Raw genomic sequence first — 13,560 nt, 5'->3', positions numbered from 1 at the left:
ATGCCAGCTATAGGTAAACCGGATTTCGGAAGCAGGAATCACTGTTACCCAGAGACGATGAGATCAGTACCAAGTCTTGGGTGTTGATATTCAAGGATACTTGACCTCAATAACAAAAAGGCAGTCCTGGTACACTGAAGGTGGTTGGGAATTTCATCCCTGGTATCCATCTTCACCAAGAGGGGAATTCTGAAATATGAGTAGTAGTCTGTGCATTCCAAGATCTTGTAGAGAGGGCCTTTATTGTCAGAGGGCAGTGTTGTACATCTAAGGCAGGTTGGCAGTGGATCTAGGCCTTGCAGATACAGTCGGCCCTCCTTATCTGCGAGTTCCGCACGTGCGAATTCAACCAACCATGAATTGAAAAAACCCGGAACAGCTCTTCCAGCACTTGTTGTTCGAGCATGTACAGACTTTTTTTCTGTCATTATTCCCTAAACAATGCAGTACAACAACTATTTTACATAGCATTTACATTGTATTAGGTATTATAAGTAATCTAGAGATGATTTAAAGTATACGGGAGGATGCGCATAGGTTATCGTGGATCAGGATCGAAAAAAACCGCAAGTAAGTAAGTCGGAACAGGTACATCCAGTATTATTTAGTGTCAGTCAGTCAAACGTTTGTCTTAGTATATATTTTACCTTTCTATGCATATAAAACATTTAAGAAACGTATGTTTCAGCGCCGTGCTCGGGAACAGAAGTTCCTGAGTTCGATCCAGTGACAGACCGCTACCAAGCGCGCTCTCCATCCATGCCGGGTTGATGTGGAGGATCAAAAACCCAAAACACCAAAACCCAATAATTAAACCACTGCATTGCTTAGTAATAATTGTAGCTTTCATCGGGGCAGGGCCTTTTTCACTTTATCCTTTAAAATTGTTCCAATCGTTGACCGACTGTAGGCTAACACTTTTCCAATGACCAATGGCATTTCACCTCTTTCCAATCGCTTTATTATTTCCACTTTATTTTCAATCGTGATCGTGATTCTTTTCGTGAACAGAAACACTGCAAATTCAGAGCTCCGCCGCGGGTCCTAATGTCCACCGCACTGAGACAGGTTAAATAAGGTCCGGGGTTCTGCTGGGTCCTAAGGTCCACCGCATTGAGACAAGTTGAATAAGAGACTTGAGCATCCACGTTTTTTGGTATCCGCGAGGGGTCCCGGAACCAATCCCTCGCGGATAAGGAGGGCCGACTGTATTGAGCGTAAAGGTAATTTCCTCTCATGCCTTGAAAAATTTGATGATATCTTGGAGCTCAGCCTCTCAGTGTGCACAAATGCAAGTATCACTTGCATGTTGTATCTTGACTTCAGAGGTTCAGGTGACCTTGGATCTAAAATGCTGGTTAAACAGTTTCCCATTAATTCTGAAGATTAGCTCCACTCCCCCTAACAATGAACTTGTCTCTGTTATATAAAATATGGATAATGTCCTGTCAAACAGGTGAAGCAGCAATTTGTTCTGGAATTAATTTCACCAGAAAAGATTTCCTCTAAATGAGCTACACGGCTCTTTTTAGTTTAATCTTCCACTATGAGAAGCCCGAGAGGAAGTTCCCACCTAATATTACCATACTGCATGAAGAATGCATGGGAGCAACTGCCTGATTTCATAAGGGCACTTGAGGAATTTCCAGCAGTCTCCAAGGGACCCAAAGACATCTTTACAACAATGAACATTATATCACTGCAATTTTATGGGTACTACATTTTACCACAGTGCCAACTGTTAAGTTTGATTACTAAGAAAAGCAATAGGGTAGGGTAGCTGGGCACAAGACAGGTCCTCTGAAATGATAACACCAAGAATTTAAAGTTGCTGACCCTCCCCACCACTGATGCTCTGATGAAAACTGCTTCATGGACGTCTGGTCTCCTCCTCTTGAAGTTAATAATCAGCTCCTTGGTCTTTGACATTGAGTGAGAGGTTGTTGCTCTGAAACCATTCAGCCAGATAGTCAATCTCTCTCCTATATGCTAATACAACATCACCTTTAATTCAGTCTACAACAGTGGTGTCATCAGCAACCTTGAATATGGCATTGGAGCTGTGCTTAGCCACACAGTCATTAAGTGTAAAGCGAGTAGAACAAGGACTAAAGTACAGCATTGTGGTGCTCGTGTGCTGATAAGAGATTGTGAAGGAGATGTTGTTGCCAATCCGAACTGATTGGGGTCTGCAAGTGAGGAAACTTGAAAATCCAATTGCACAAGCAGGTATTGAGGCCAAGGTCTTGAAGCTTATTGATTAGTTTTGAAGGGATGATAGTATTGAATGCTGAGCTGTAATCAATGAAGGACATTCTAATGGATGCATCTTAGCTGTCCAGATGTTCCAGGGTTGAGAGAAGAGCCAATAAAGTGCACCTGCTGTGGACCTGTTGCTCCGGTAGGCAAAATGCAGCTGATCCAAGTTGATTCTCAGGCAGGAGTTGGTATGTTTCATCACCAGCCTTTCAAAACACTTCATCACTGTGGATGGAAGTGCCACTGACGATAGTCAGTGAGGCAGGTTATGATGCTCCTCTTAGGCACCGGTATAATTGAAGCCTGCTTTAAACAAGTGGGTGCCTCAGAAAGCCGAAGTGAGAGGTTAAAAATCTCAGTGAACACTCCCAGCCAGTTTATTAGCACAGGTCTTCAGTACTTGGCTAGGTACCTCACCTAGGCCAGATGTATTTCATGGGTTCAGCCTCCTGAAAGATGCTTGCATGTTGGCTTTAGACTGAAATCACAGCATCATCAGAGACTGTGGGAGTGCTATTTCCATGTTTGTTTGTTGTTTTTTTCCCCCCAACAGTCAAAGCGAGAATAGAAGGCATCGAGGTCATCTGGAAGTGAAATCCTGCTGTCTACTTCGCTTGATTTAACTTCATATGTGATAATAGTATTCCAGTCCTGCCACAACTGTCGCACATCCTTAGTTGATTCAAATTTAGTCTGAAATGTCACTTCACCTGCGAGATTCCAGGTTTCTGGAGGTCATACCTGGACCTCTTAACTTTATTGGTCACTGGACTTGAATGCCTCTAACAAGGCCCCCAGCAAATTGTAGCTTCTGGTTGAGGAACACTCAGAATGATTTTGTAGGGACACACCCATCTACAACTGTTTTAATAAAGTCCGTGACATCCATGGTGTATTCATTCAGGTCGACAGACAAGTCCTTGAACACGGTCCAGTCCACTGGCTAGAAGCAATACTGTAGCCGCTCCTCTGCCTCCTGCAACCTCCTCTTTGTTGTCCTAATCGCTGCAGCCCTGCTTTTTAGCCTCTGCCTGTATGCAGGTAGGAGAAGGACAGCCAAGATTTCCAATTTACAAAAATTCAGTCCGGAATGGTAGGCATATTAACAGCATTCCAGTGTACTGGGACGTCTGGTGCTACAGATTATATGCTCATAGTAATTGGGCAGTGACTTCTTCAAGCAAGCCTGGTTGAAGTCCTCAACTATGATTTAAAATGCATCGGGATAGACTGTTTCTTGTTTAGAGACAACATCATGCAATATTTCATGTTTGATCATAGTCGACTGCTGCTGGCACATAAATCATGGTCAGAATTATGAAGGAGAACTCCCTAAATAAATAGAATGGGCAACATTTTACCATTTGGTGTTCAGGGATTGGGGAACAAGTTCAATAAAACCACCACATCGGAGCACCACAGAGGCTATCAGGAAACATACATTTTGCATTTTCTGAATCATCCTGTGAATCAGGAAGTCTTTGGATCTCCTCACTGTATGTGGCGTGCTAGGAGTAAGCCATGCCTCAATTACACATACAACACAACAATCTCTCATTTCACTCCAATACAGCAATTTTACCAACAACCCACATCAAAGTTGCTGGTGAATGCAGCAGGCCAGCAGCATCTCTAGGAAGAGGTACAGTCGACGTTTCGGGCCGAGACCCTTCATCAGGACTAACTGAAAGAAGAGCTAGTAAGAGATTTGGGGGGGGGGGGGGGAGATCCAAAATGATAGGAGAAGACAGGAGGGGGAGGGATGGAGCCAAGAGCTGGACAGTTGATTGGCAAAAGGGATACGAGAGAATCATGGGATGGGAGGCCTAGGGAGAAAGAAAGGGGGAGGGGGGAAACCCAGAGGATGGGCAAGGAGTATAGTGAGAGGGACAAAGGGAGAAAAAGGAGACAGAGGAAAAAAAAGAAAGAATGAAATATTATATATATATATAAATAAAAAATAAATAATGGATGGGGTACAAGGGGGAGGTGGGGCATTAACGGAAGTTTGAGAAGTCAATGTTCAGGCCATCAGGTTGGAGGCTACCCAGACGGAATATAAGGTGTTGTTCCCAACCTGAGTGCGGCTTCATCTTTAGATTTCCTCGTGTTTGCAGCAATTTTACCCCCAGTTTACTAACAAGATGCTGGGTAAAGGGGGTCTCATTCCTCTGTTTCAGTCTGATTTGGAGAATCCCCCCCGCCAACCCCTCCTGCCTTACTTCTAGCCATGGTGATGAACCTCCATCCGCTTAAAGGTGCCATACCTACTTGTTAAGTCTACCGAGTCTGAAGATTGCAACGTTTGTAGTTCATTAAGTCAATTTAAAAGTATGTTGTTCAAAGGAAACTTGCATGCTGCAGATTGCAGTGAGAGTAATTCAGAGAGATACATTTCGAAGTATTGTACGTAGCCTGCAGAACGTTGCTGTGATTCACTGGCGCCATCTTGCAACTCTTCAATGGAATCTAGTTTCCCATGTTCTCATTCTAATCCACCATTAAACAAACCTGTATTATCTCAGCTTTGTAATAAATAACTAATTTTGTGAAAACATTCGAACTGTTAAATCAAATATAAAATTTATATTTGAAGGACCATAGCCTAAAAAAATCTAAGCAGAATTAGGATTGAGGAATGTCAAATGGGAGGTATCAACATAATGTAACAACAAACATTCTCTACACTCCCAAAATTCTCAAATTAATTCTTGATAACTCCAGGCTATTGGAACTAATCTATTAAAGTTGCAAACAACTTACTGTGCTCGATCATGATTCATCCCGTTCTGCTGCTGGGGTTTTTGGGAGCTGATTGGTGGCAAAACTGGTTTGGTATTCATTTCAAGGCCCCTACGCAGGACCTCTCTGATTTGCTCTGTATCTGAAATTAGAAAAGTAACTTCTTGAAGCTGGTTTTAAGGCTGAAAGACTGAACAGAGGGATCATTAATTTCTACCATGTCTCCAAGTTTACATAATTAAAACAAACCTATAGTGGTTTTGCTGGGCCAAATTTGTTTAAAAATTGATAAAAAGATTTTGGAACATGGAACAAGTGTCAACATATCATTGCCACTTAGCCAAGAAGAGAAGGACGAGCATGGAAACATTAAGTACATCCAACTTGTTGATGCAAATACTTGGCCTTTAAATACAATACTACTTGCATTAAAGTACAGGCCTCCTCTGCAATAAACAGCAGCATGGAGCATAGAAATCCTTCCCATAAGCTTCTAAAATATATTAAAAGTATAAGAGTTTTTAAAGCATTTGTGAATTTTCATAAGTTTATTCAAAGCAAAAATTCAAATCTTTCATTTACCAAGTTCAAAGTACATTCATAATCAAAGTATATACACATTATACAACCTTTGGGCTCGTCTCCTTACAGATGGCAACAAAACTAAGTAACCCCAAAAGAACTCATTAAAAAAGACCATCAACACGAAGTGCACAGAGAAAAACAAATCGTGCAAACAATAAAAGCAAGCAAATAGCATTCAGAACTGAAGTTTTACAAAATGCACAAAGCCAGACGCCGGACATCACGGCAGCTGGATGCAGGCCACAGCCTCAGTTCATCACAGCACGCAAAGCTGAACAAACTTTACGCAACAGCTAGAATCACCCCGTCCCTTGCCTCCAGACCCACCACCCTGAACCTTTAATTCTGGCTAGGCACTTAAACCATCCAAACATCAGGTCATTCCTTGCTCTTGGACAGCTCTGGGGTTGGAACTCACCACCACGATTTGGCCCGAACCTGACCTTTCCAATTCAGTCCAGCGCTCAAAGTCGATCAGACATCAGGATTTTCCTTGCTGCTGCCTCCACCATGCCTCGCCTTCACCTCCTCCTGCCTCTGCTCACCTAGCCTTGTCTCTTCATATTTCTCCATAGGTACCGTTGATCGTAATGAATAGGCGCTTAGCAATTTTCTGTTTCGTATTTTACCTCCAATAAGTACTTGCTGGACATCACAAGCACCATCTTAAACCAGATGTTAACATTTATTACTGTGATACACAACACTCTACAGCTTGGGCAGCTTTCACAAAATTTCTAGCTTTCTCACACCAACTGCATCTGAACTGTGACTAGTTGCAGCGTGATTCAAGTTGCTTTACGTTAGACAGCTACACTGCTCTGTCTTGAGATTTGCCACTTTTTAAGTGATGTATTGATGAAATTGTTTACAAGCTACATTAGATTTTGAGTGATTCAAGTATTTTTGCACATGCAGTAAGGGTCCACATCAGAAAGTGAACTTATATCCATTGTATAATGATCGGTGGATGAGCGGGTAGGAGCTGCATTGTGGAAGAGAATTTCCATTAACAGAGGTGGTAACCTGTGATTGTGGTGCCTGTACAAAACTTGCTTGCAAGGGAATGAGTGTGGTAGAATGTGTGTGACTTTGTGATTGCAGGCATCTCTCTTCAGGTCATCCAAAGGTCAGTTATCTACATCCTAACTTACACCAAGCCTAGTTCACCTTTGTGCATAGTGAACTACATTCCTGTTAGATCGCTGGCAGATGGCAAGAGTGGGCTCCCTCACCTCTGCCCCTCAACACAGGTGCCTCTCAGGGTTGTGTCCTAAGCCCCCTCCCGTACTCTCTGTATACCTGTGACTGTGTCACCACCCACAGCTCCGATCTGCTAATTAAATTTGCTGATAACAGGCCTGAAACGTCGACTGCGCCTCTTCCTATAGATGCTGCTTGGCCTGCTGCGTTCACCAGCAACTTTGATGTATGTTGCTACACTGATTAGCCTGATTTCCAATAATAATGAGGCAGCCTACAAAGAAGTAATCACCCTGACACAGTGGTGTCAAGAGAACAACCCCTCCCTCAATGTCACAAAAACAAAGGAGCTGGTTGTGGACTACGGGAGGAATAGAGACAGGCTAGCCCCAATTGACATCAATGGATCTGGGGTTGAGAGGGTGAACAGCTTTAAGTTCCTCAGCATAAACATCACTGAGGATCTCACGTGGTCTGTACATACCGGCTGTGTGGTGAAAAAGGCACAACAGCGCCTCTTTCACCTCAGACGGTTGAAGAAGTTTGGTGTGGGCCCCCAAATCCTAAGAACTTTCTACAGGGGCACAATTGAGAGCATCCTGACTGGCTGCATCACTGTCTGGTATGGGAAATGTACTTCCCTCAATCACAGGACTCTGCAGAGAGTGGAGCGGACAGCCCAGTGCATCTGTAGATATGAACTTCCCACTATTCAGGACATTTACAAAGACAGGTGTGTAAAAAGGGCCCGAAGGATCATTGGGGACCCGAGTCACCTCAACCACAAACTTTTCCAGCTGCTACCATCCAGGAAACAGTACCACAGCATAAAAACCAGAACCAAGGCTCTGGGACAGCTTCTTCCACCAGGCCATCAGTCTGATTAATTCATACTGACACAACTGTATTTCTGTTATATTGACTATCCTGTTATACATACTATTATAAATTACTATAAATTGCACATTTAGACAGAGACGTAAAGATTTTTACTCCTCATGTATATGAAGAGGGTAATTAATAAAGTCAATTCAATTCAAAACTAAGTCTCATTTTTAGAATAATCATATTCTCAAATCCTCCCTATGGCCTTGGATCTCCTACGCCATTTCTACACTCTTAAAGTAATGGCTTCTTGTACAATTCTGATTTTAGCCACTGTCCCTGATCCCTATATCCTAAACGCTACAATTCCTTCCCTAAATCACTCCTCACTCTTTCCCTCTAACATACATCTTCATACATGCTTGTACAAAACCATCTTTGAATAAATTAATGCAAGTGTTGTGAGATAACACTCTTGGTACGTCCTACTAAATTGGATGCGTTTAATAAAAACAAGTAGTCAAAAGTTAATTTTCAAACAAATTTGTATGCAGAGAGCTAAGAGGCGGTGCCTCAGGAAGGTGGCGTCAAACACTGAAGAACTCTCACCTTCCAGGACATGCTCTCTTCAAGTTCCTAAGAGCAAGGATGAGGTACAGGAGCCTGAAGACCCACACTGAATGACTCAGAAACAGCTTCTTTCCTTCTGCCATCAGATTTATGAATGGTCCACGAACCTTACCTCGTTTTTCCCTTTCTCATGCACTAATTTTTGTAAATTATAGCAATTTTCTCTATGCAAAACAATAAATTTCACATCATATGCATCATTAATAATAAACCTACTTCCAGAAGTGCACTGATAACATTCCAACAGAAGCTTTCATCTTTTGAAATACAGGGCATAGGAAGCACTTTAAAAAAAAAACTGGCTATGCAGCTTGCACTGCCAGCATATCAAATAGCAAGCATATGTGTTTCTGGTTCATGCAAAGAGGACATGTACAATACTACAGGAGATTCTTTACTTAATTTCTTATGTAGGTCACCTGAAAAAACAAGCAACCTGAAATACCCATGTGGGTCTGACTGAACGCTGGGCTGCAAACGAGATGATAGAAAAGCAGAAGCCTTCGTGGCTCTCAAAAATCAACAGTGAGGGATTAGAGGTGATGTCACAGGTTGAAATCCTACATTGTTGTACCTAATGAAACCATCACTAAAACAAATGTAAAGGTATTCCTCCTCCAGTGAATTGATAGATTGTAGCCCCTTCATGCCTTCTTTTCTGTTTAGTGAGCAAAATGTAAAATATTTTTATTCTGCACTAATTTTGAAACTGTGTGTGCATCTTTAATTCAAAAGCCACAGTCTTCAATTTATATTTTTTTCCTTCCAGACAAGGAAAAGCTCCCTGCAGTACATTAATCAAATATTTATTTTAAAAAGCTCCTGCATACTCTTTTCACTACCATTACCACCTCAATGTGCAGCTTTCTCCTATATTGACAGTATAATGATTCTACTACTTTAAAGTCTAAATTTCCAAAATGTTACTTCACTGCTTCATTTTATAAAAAAAGTTGAATTAATTAAAAAGTCAAGGCTGAATTATTCAACAGGTAAATCTAACAATGCAATTTTTTGAAAATTCAGATCCTTCTTTGAAAAGACATCCTTGCCATAGAGCAGCGGTCCCCAACCACCGGGCCGCAAAGCACGTGCTGCTGGGCCGCAAGGAAATGATATGATTTGGCGGTATGAAGCGATATGGGTCAGCTGCACGTTTCCTCATTCCCAGTCACGCCCACTGTTGAGATTGAACGCACGAGAGGTCATTACGCACGCCTGGTCATTACGGCCACGCCGGAGGTCATCAGCCAGTATGAGTAAAAAACAAATGTCGCTTGAGAGTTTCTTTGGAAGAGATGGTAGGGGACATAAAAGGCCTAACGATGATGATAACGCAGAGACAGCTAAGGCCGAAACTGCAAAAAAAAAAGAAAGCTTCCTTCAACAGAAAATACGAGTCGTACATAAAATATGGCTTTATTGCGACCGGTGACTCGCACGCTCCAAGCCCCCTGTGTGCAATATGTGGAGACAAGCTGTCTAATGAGGCAATGAAGCCCTCAAAACTGCTTCGGCACCTTGAGTCCAAGCACCTTGCACTTAAAGACAAACCCGTTAATTTTTTTGAGCGGAAAACACATGAGCAAGCGGGACAGAAGCAAGTGCTGAGAGCCACCACCTCCATAAATGCTGCTGCTCTGAGAGCGTCGTACTTAGTGGCTAGCCGTATTGCTAAGGATAAGAAGCCTTTCACCCTTGGTGAAGAATTGATTCTGCCTGCTACCAAGGACATGTGCCGTGAACTGTTGGGAGAAGCTGCAGCTAACAAGATGGCACAGGTTTCTCTTTCAGCTACCACTGTTTCAAGGAGAATCGACGACATAGCGGAGGACATCGAAGCACAGCAGTTGGAACGGCTTAACGAGTCACCATGGTATGCTATCCAGGTCGATGAGACTACCGATGTCGACAATAAGGCAACGCTGCTGGTTTATGTACAATATATATTTCAAGACGATGTTCAGGAGGATATGTTGTGTGCACTGCCACTGCCAACTAACACAACTGGGGCAGAACTATTCAAGTTTTTGAATGACTACATGTCAGGCAAACTGGACTGGCCATTCTGTGTTGGAATATGCACAGACGGGGCTGCAGCTATGACTGGACGTCTGTCTGGTTTCACTACCCGAGTCAAAGAGGTTGCTCCTGAATGCCAGTCTACACACTGTGTCATACGCAGGGAAATGCTGGCCAGCCGAAAAATGTCACCAGATCTTAACAGCGTATTGAGTGACGTTGTTGAAGTTATCGATCACATCAAAGCAAAAGCCCTTAACTCACGTCTGTTTGAGCAGCTTTGCAAGGAAATAGATGCAGAGCACAAACGCCTTCTCTTTCACACTAAAGTCAGGTGGCTATCAAGGGGGAGAGCCCTGGCCAGGGTTTTTGAGTTAAGAGAGCCGCTACAGAGATTTCTTTCAGGAAAAAAGTCACCACTGGCAGCACACTTCAGTGACGAGGAGTGGATAGCAAAACTCGCTTATCTGTGTGACATCTTCAACCTACTCAATGAACTCAATTTGTCACTTCAGGGGAGAATGACAACTGTCTTCAAGTTGGCAGATAAAGTGTCTGCTTTCAAAGCCAAACTGGAAATGTGGGGACGGCGAGTGGACAGGGGCATATTTGACATGTTCCCAACATTAGCTGGGATTTTGGGAGAGACTGAGCCTGCACCATCTTTCTAACAGCTGGTGCGTGATCGCCTAACTTCGCTGTCGATAGATTTCGAGCGTTATTTCCCAACCGCAAATTTCCCACATGCAAAGGAATGGATCCGTGACTCATTTGTTAATGTCCCCGGTGAATCATCCATGTCAGCGCGGGAAGAAGATCAACTCCTTAAGCTTGCAAATAACGGGGGGCTGAAAAGTATGTTTGACATAACATCTCTGCCGGCATTCTGGATCAAAGTCAAGGGTGAATACCCTGAGATAGCCACAAGAGCAATGAAAACATTGCTTCCATTTCCAACATCGTACCTTTGCGAAGCAAGATTTTCTGCAATGAATGCAACGAAAACTAAATTGCGGAATAGACTGGACATAAGGAACCCCCTTCGAGTATCGCTGTCTCCCATCACCCCTCGATGGGACTGTCTCGTTGCAGGAAAACAAGCCCAGGACTCCCACTGATTCAGCGATATTGGTGTGTTGCAATGATTTTATATGCTCATACGGGGAAAATATGTGCTGTGTGTTTAATATCCAAACGTTACTTAAAATATTATGATGCTATTGACTTTATAAGTGACTTATGATTACCATTAATTTATATGGGAACATTTTTGAGCGTTCGCAGACCCGAAAAATAACCTACCAAATCATACCAAACAACACATAAAACCTAAAATAACACTAACATAGAGTAAAACCAGGAATGATATGATAAATACACAGCCTTTGTAAAGTAGAAATAATGTATGTACAGTGTAGTTTCACTGAACAGAATCGCTAAGAACGATTTTCAAAAAAAATCGGCACATACATGCATGTGCACTTCACGATTGCGCACACAGGTACCCGCGCAAGGCTTCGTGGTCATTGTAGTCTTTTTCGGGGTAAACGCAGCGCATTTACTGTCACTCTTGTGCGCTGGCAACCTCCTCCCCCCCCGCCCCGGGTCGGCCTGTCCGCAAGAATATTGTCAATAAAAAACCGGTCCACAGTGCAAAAAACAGTTGGGGACCCCTGCCATAGAAGGAGTACAAAGAAGGTTCACCAGATTGATTCCTGGGATGGCAGGACTTTCATATGATGAAAGACTGGATCACCTAGGCTTATACTCGTTGGAATCTAGAAGATTGAGGGGGGATCTTATTGAAACATATAAAATCCTAAAGGGATTGGACAGGCTAGATGCAGGAAGATTGTTCCCGATGTTGGGGAAGTCCAGAACGAGGGGTCACAGTTTGAGGATAAAGGGGAAGCCTTTTAGGACCGAGATTAGGAAAAACTTCTTCACACAGAGAGTGGTGAATCTGTGGAATCCTCTGCCACAGGAAACAGTTGAGGCCAGTTCATTGGCTATATTTAAGAGGGAGTTAGATATGGCCCTTGTGGCTAAAGGGATCAGGGGGTATGGAGGGAAGGCTGGTACAGGGTTCTGAGTTGGATGATCAGCCATGATCATACTGAATGGCGGTGCAGGCTCGAAGGGCCGAATGGCCTACTCCTGCGCCTATTTTCTATGTTTCTATCCTAACTAAGATGGTTCAGCTTGAGTTAATCTGATAATCGGTCTTTTTTCCCGAAAAAAATTTGCCATGTTCCCTAACTTCTGGAAGTATTTAACCTGCTTTCATCCAGCATAACATTCCTCCGATCAAGGTGTGCATCACAGTACATAAAACTCCCACACAATACAAAGGCAATATTACACAATGTACAGTGGATTCTGATAAACTGGGACACATCAGGATCAGTACATTTTGGCCCAATTAAGCAGCTGTCCTAATTAGCCAAAGTGTCATGAAAATTAATAAAAGGTATAAAAAAGATAAACTACCATTTAATTGAGTATCAATGCATGTACTTAAATGAAATATAGAACAAATTAAAACCTTCTCAATACCTCTACAGTAGTATTAGTTCCTAATAGTTATTGACACAGGAATTAATCAGCTGTGCTTTTTTGATGACTGTAAATGAAAAAAAAATCAGCACAGACAACTCGTGCAGATATTGGATTGCCTTTCTCCAAATCTTCATTTTCATTGTACCATTCACAATGATTGTCATTAGCCTCAATTTCTTCATAATTCCTAACGAGGTCTGGAAATTCTTCCATTTTCACTCCGGGCCATTTCTGGCATCTCTAAGCCTGAATACTTGAAACCGCGGTGAGCAAAACAGTTCAGAATTCTTATTGCTTATTTCTTGCTAACTATCAGTGACAGAAATCACTGTTTTGAACACAGCACACACAACTGACACCATTTAAAAACTGATTGCCTTAATCAAGCTGTAGTGTCTGATGGCCACGCAAGTTAGAAACTGCTCCAATTAAGTAATAGTGTCCCAAGTGAACAAGAAATCCCAGCTATTCTCTCAATTTAGTTTTTGTTCTTTAGGTGTTATCCCAAATAACCAGAATTCGTTGGCATTGTTGAGTACATTTGTGATGCCACTTAGCTACTGGAGACTAACTACTAAACTGAACTGTAAAACCTCAAACTGCTGGAGCTTTTCGTCTCCCCCCCCCCCACCCCCATTTCAAGATCAAAAAAAAACAAAAGAGAATAGATAGCAACTAAATCCTGTTATATCTCCAATGATTTTGAACTGTGTTATAATAATACTATAAATAAAA

General features: G+C 42.4%; 1 protein-coding gene across 1 annotated transcript in view; it reads right to left on the bottom strand.

The window, feature by feature from the left end:
- The window catches only part of sufu (suppressor of fused homolog (Drosophila)), a 109,722-nt gene that overhangs the window by 27,170 nt on the left and 68,992 nt on the right, over nucleotides 1–13,560 (bottom strand). The window contains exon 8 of the mRNA XM_063071283.1: nucleotides 5,023–5,143. Within this exon, the coding sequence (XP_062927353.1) occupies nucleotides 5,023–5,143 (121 nt within the window). The remainder of the gene's footprint in view (nucleotides 1–5,022; nucleotides 5,144–13,560) is intronic.

The sequence above is a fragment of the Mobula hypostoma genome, chromosome 19 (genome assembly GCF_963921235.1).
Source record: "Mobula hypostoma chromosome 19, sMobHyp1.1, whole genome shotgun sequence".
NCBI classification, from domain to species: domain Eukaryota; kingdom Metazoa; phylum Chordata; class Chondrichthyes; order Myliobatiformes; family Myliobatidae; genus Mobula; species Mobula hypostoma.
Note: the sequence above shows the minus strand (reverse complement) of the source record. Positions and strands in the feature narration are given on the sequence as shown.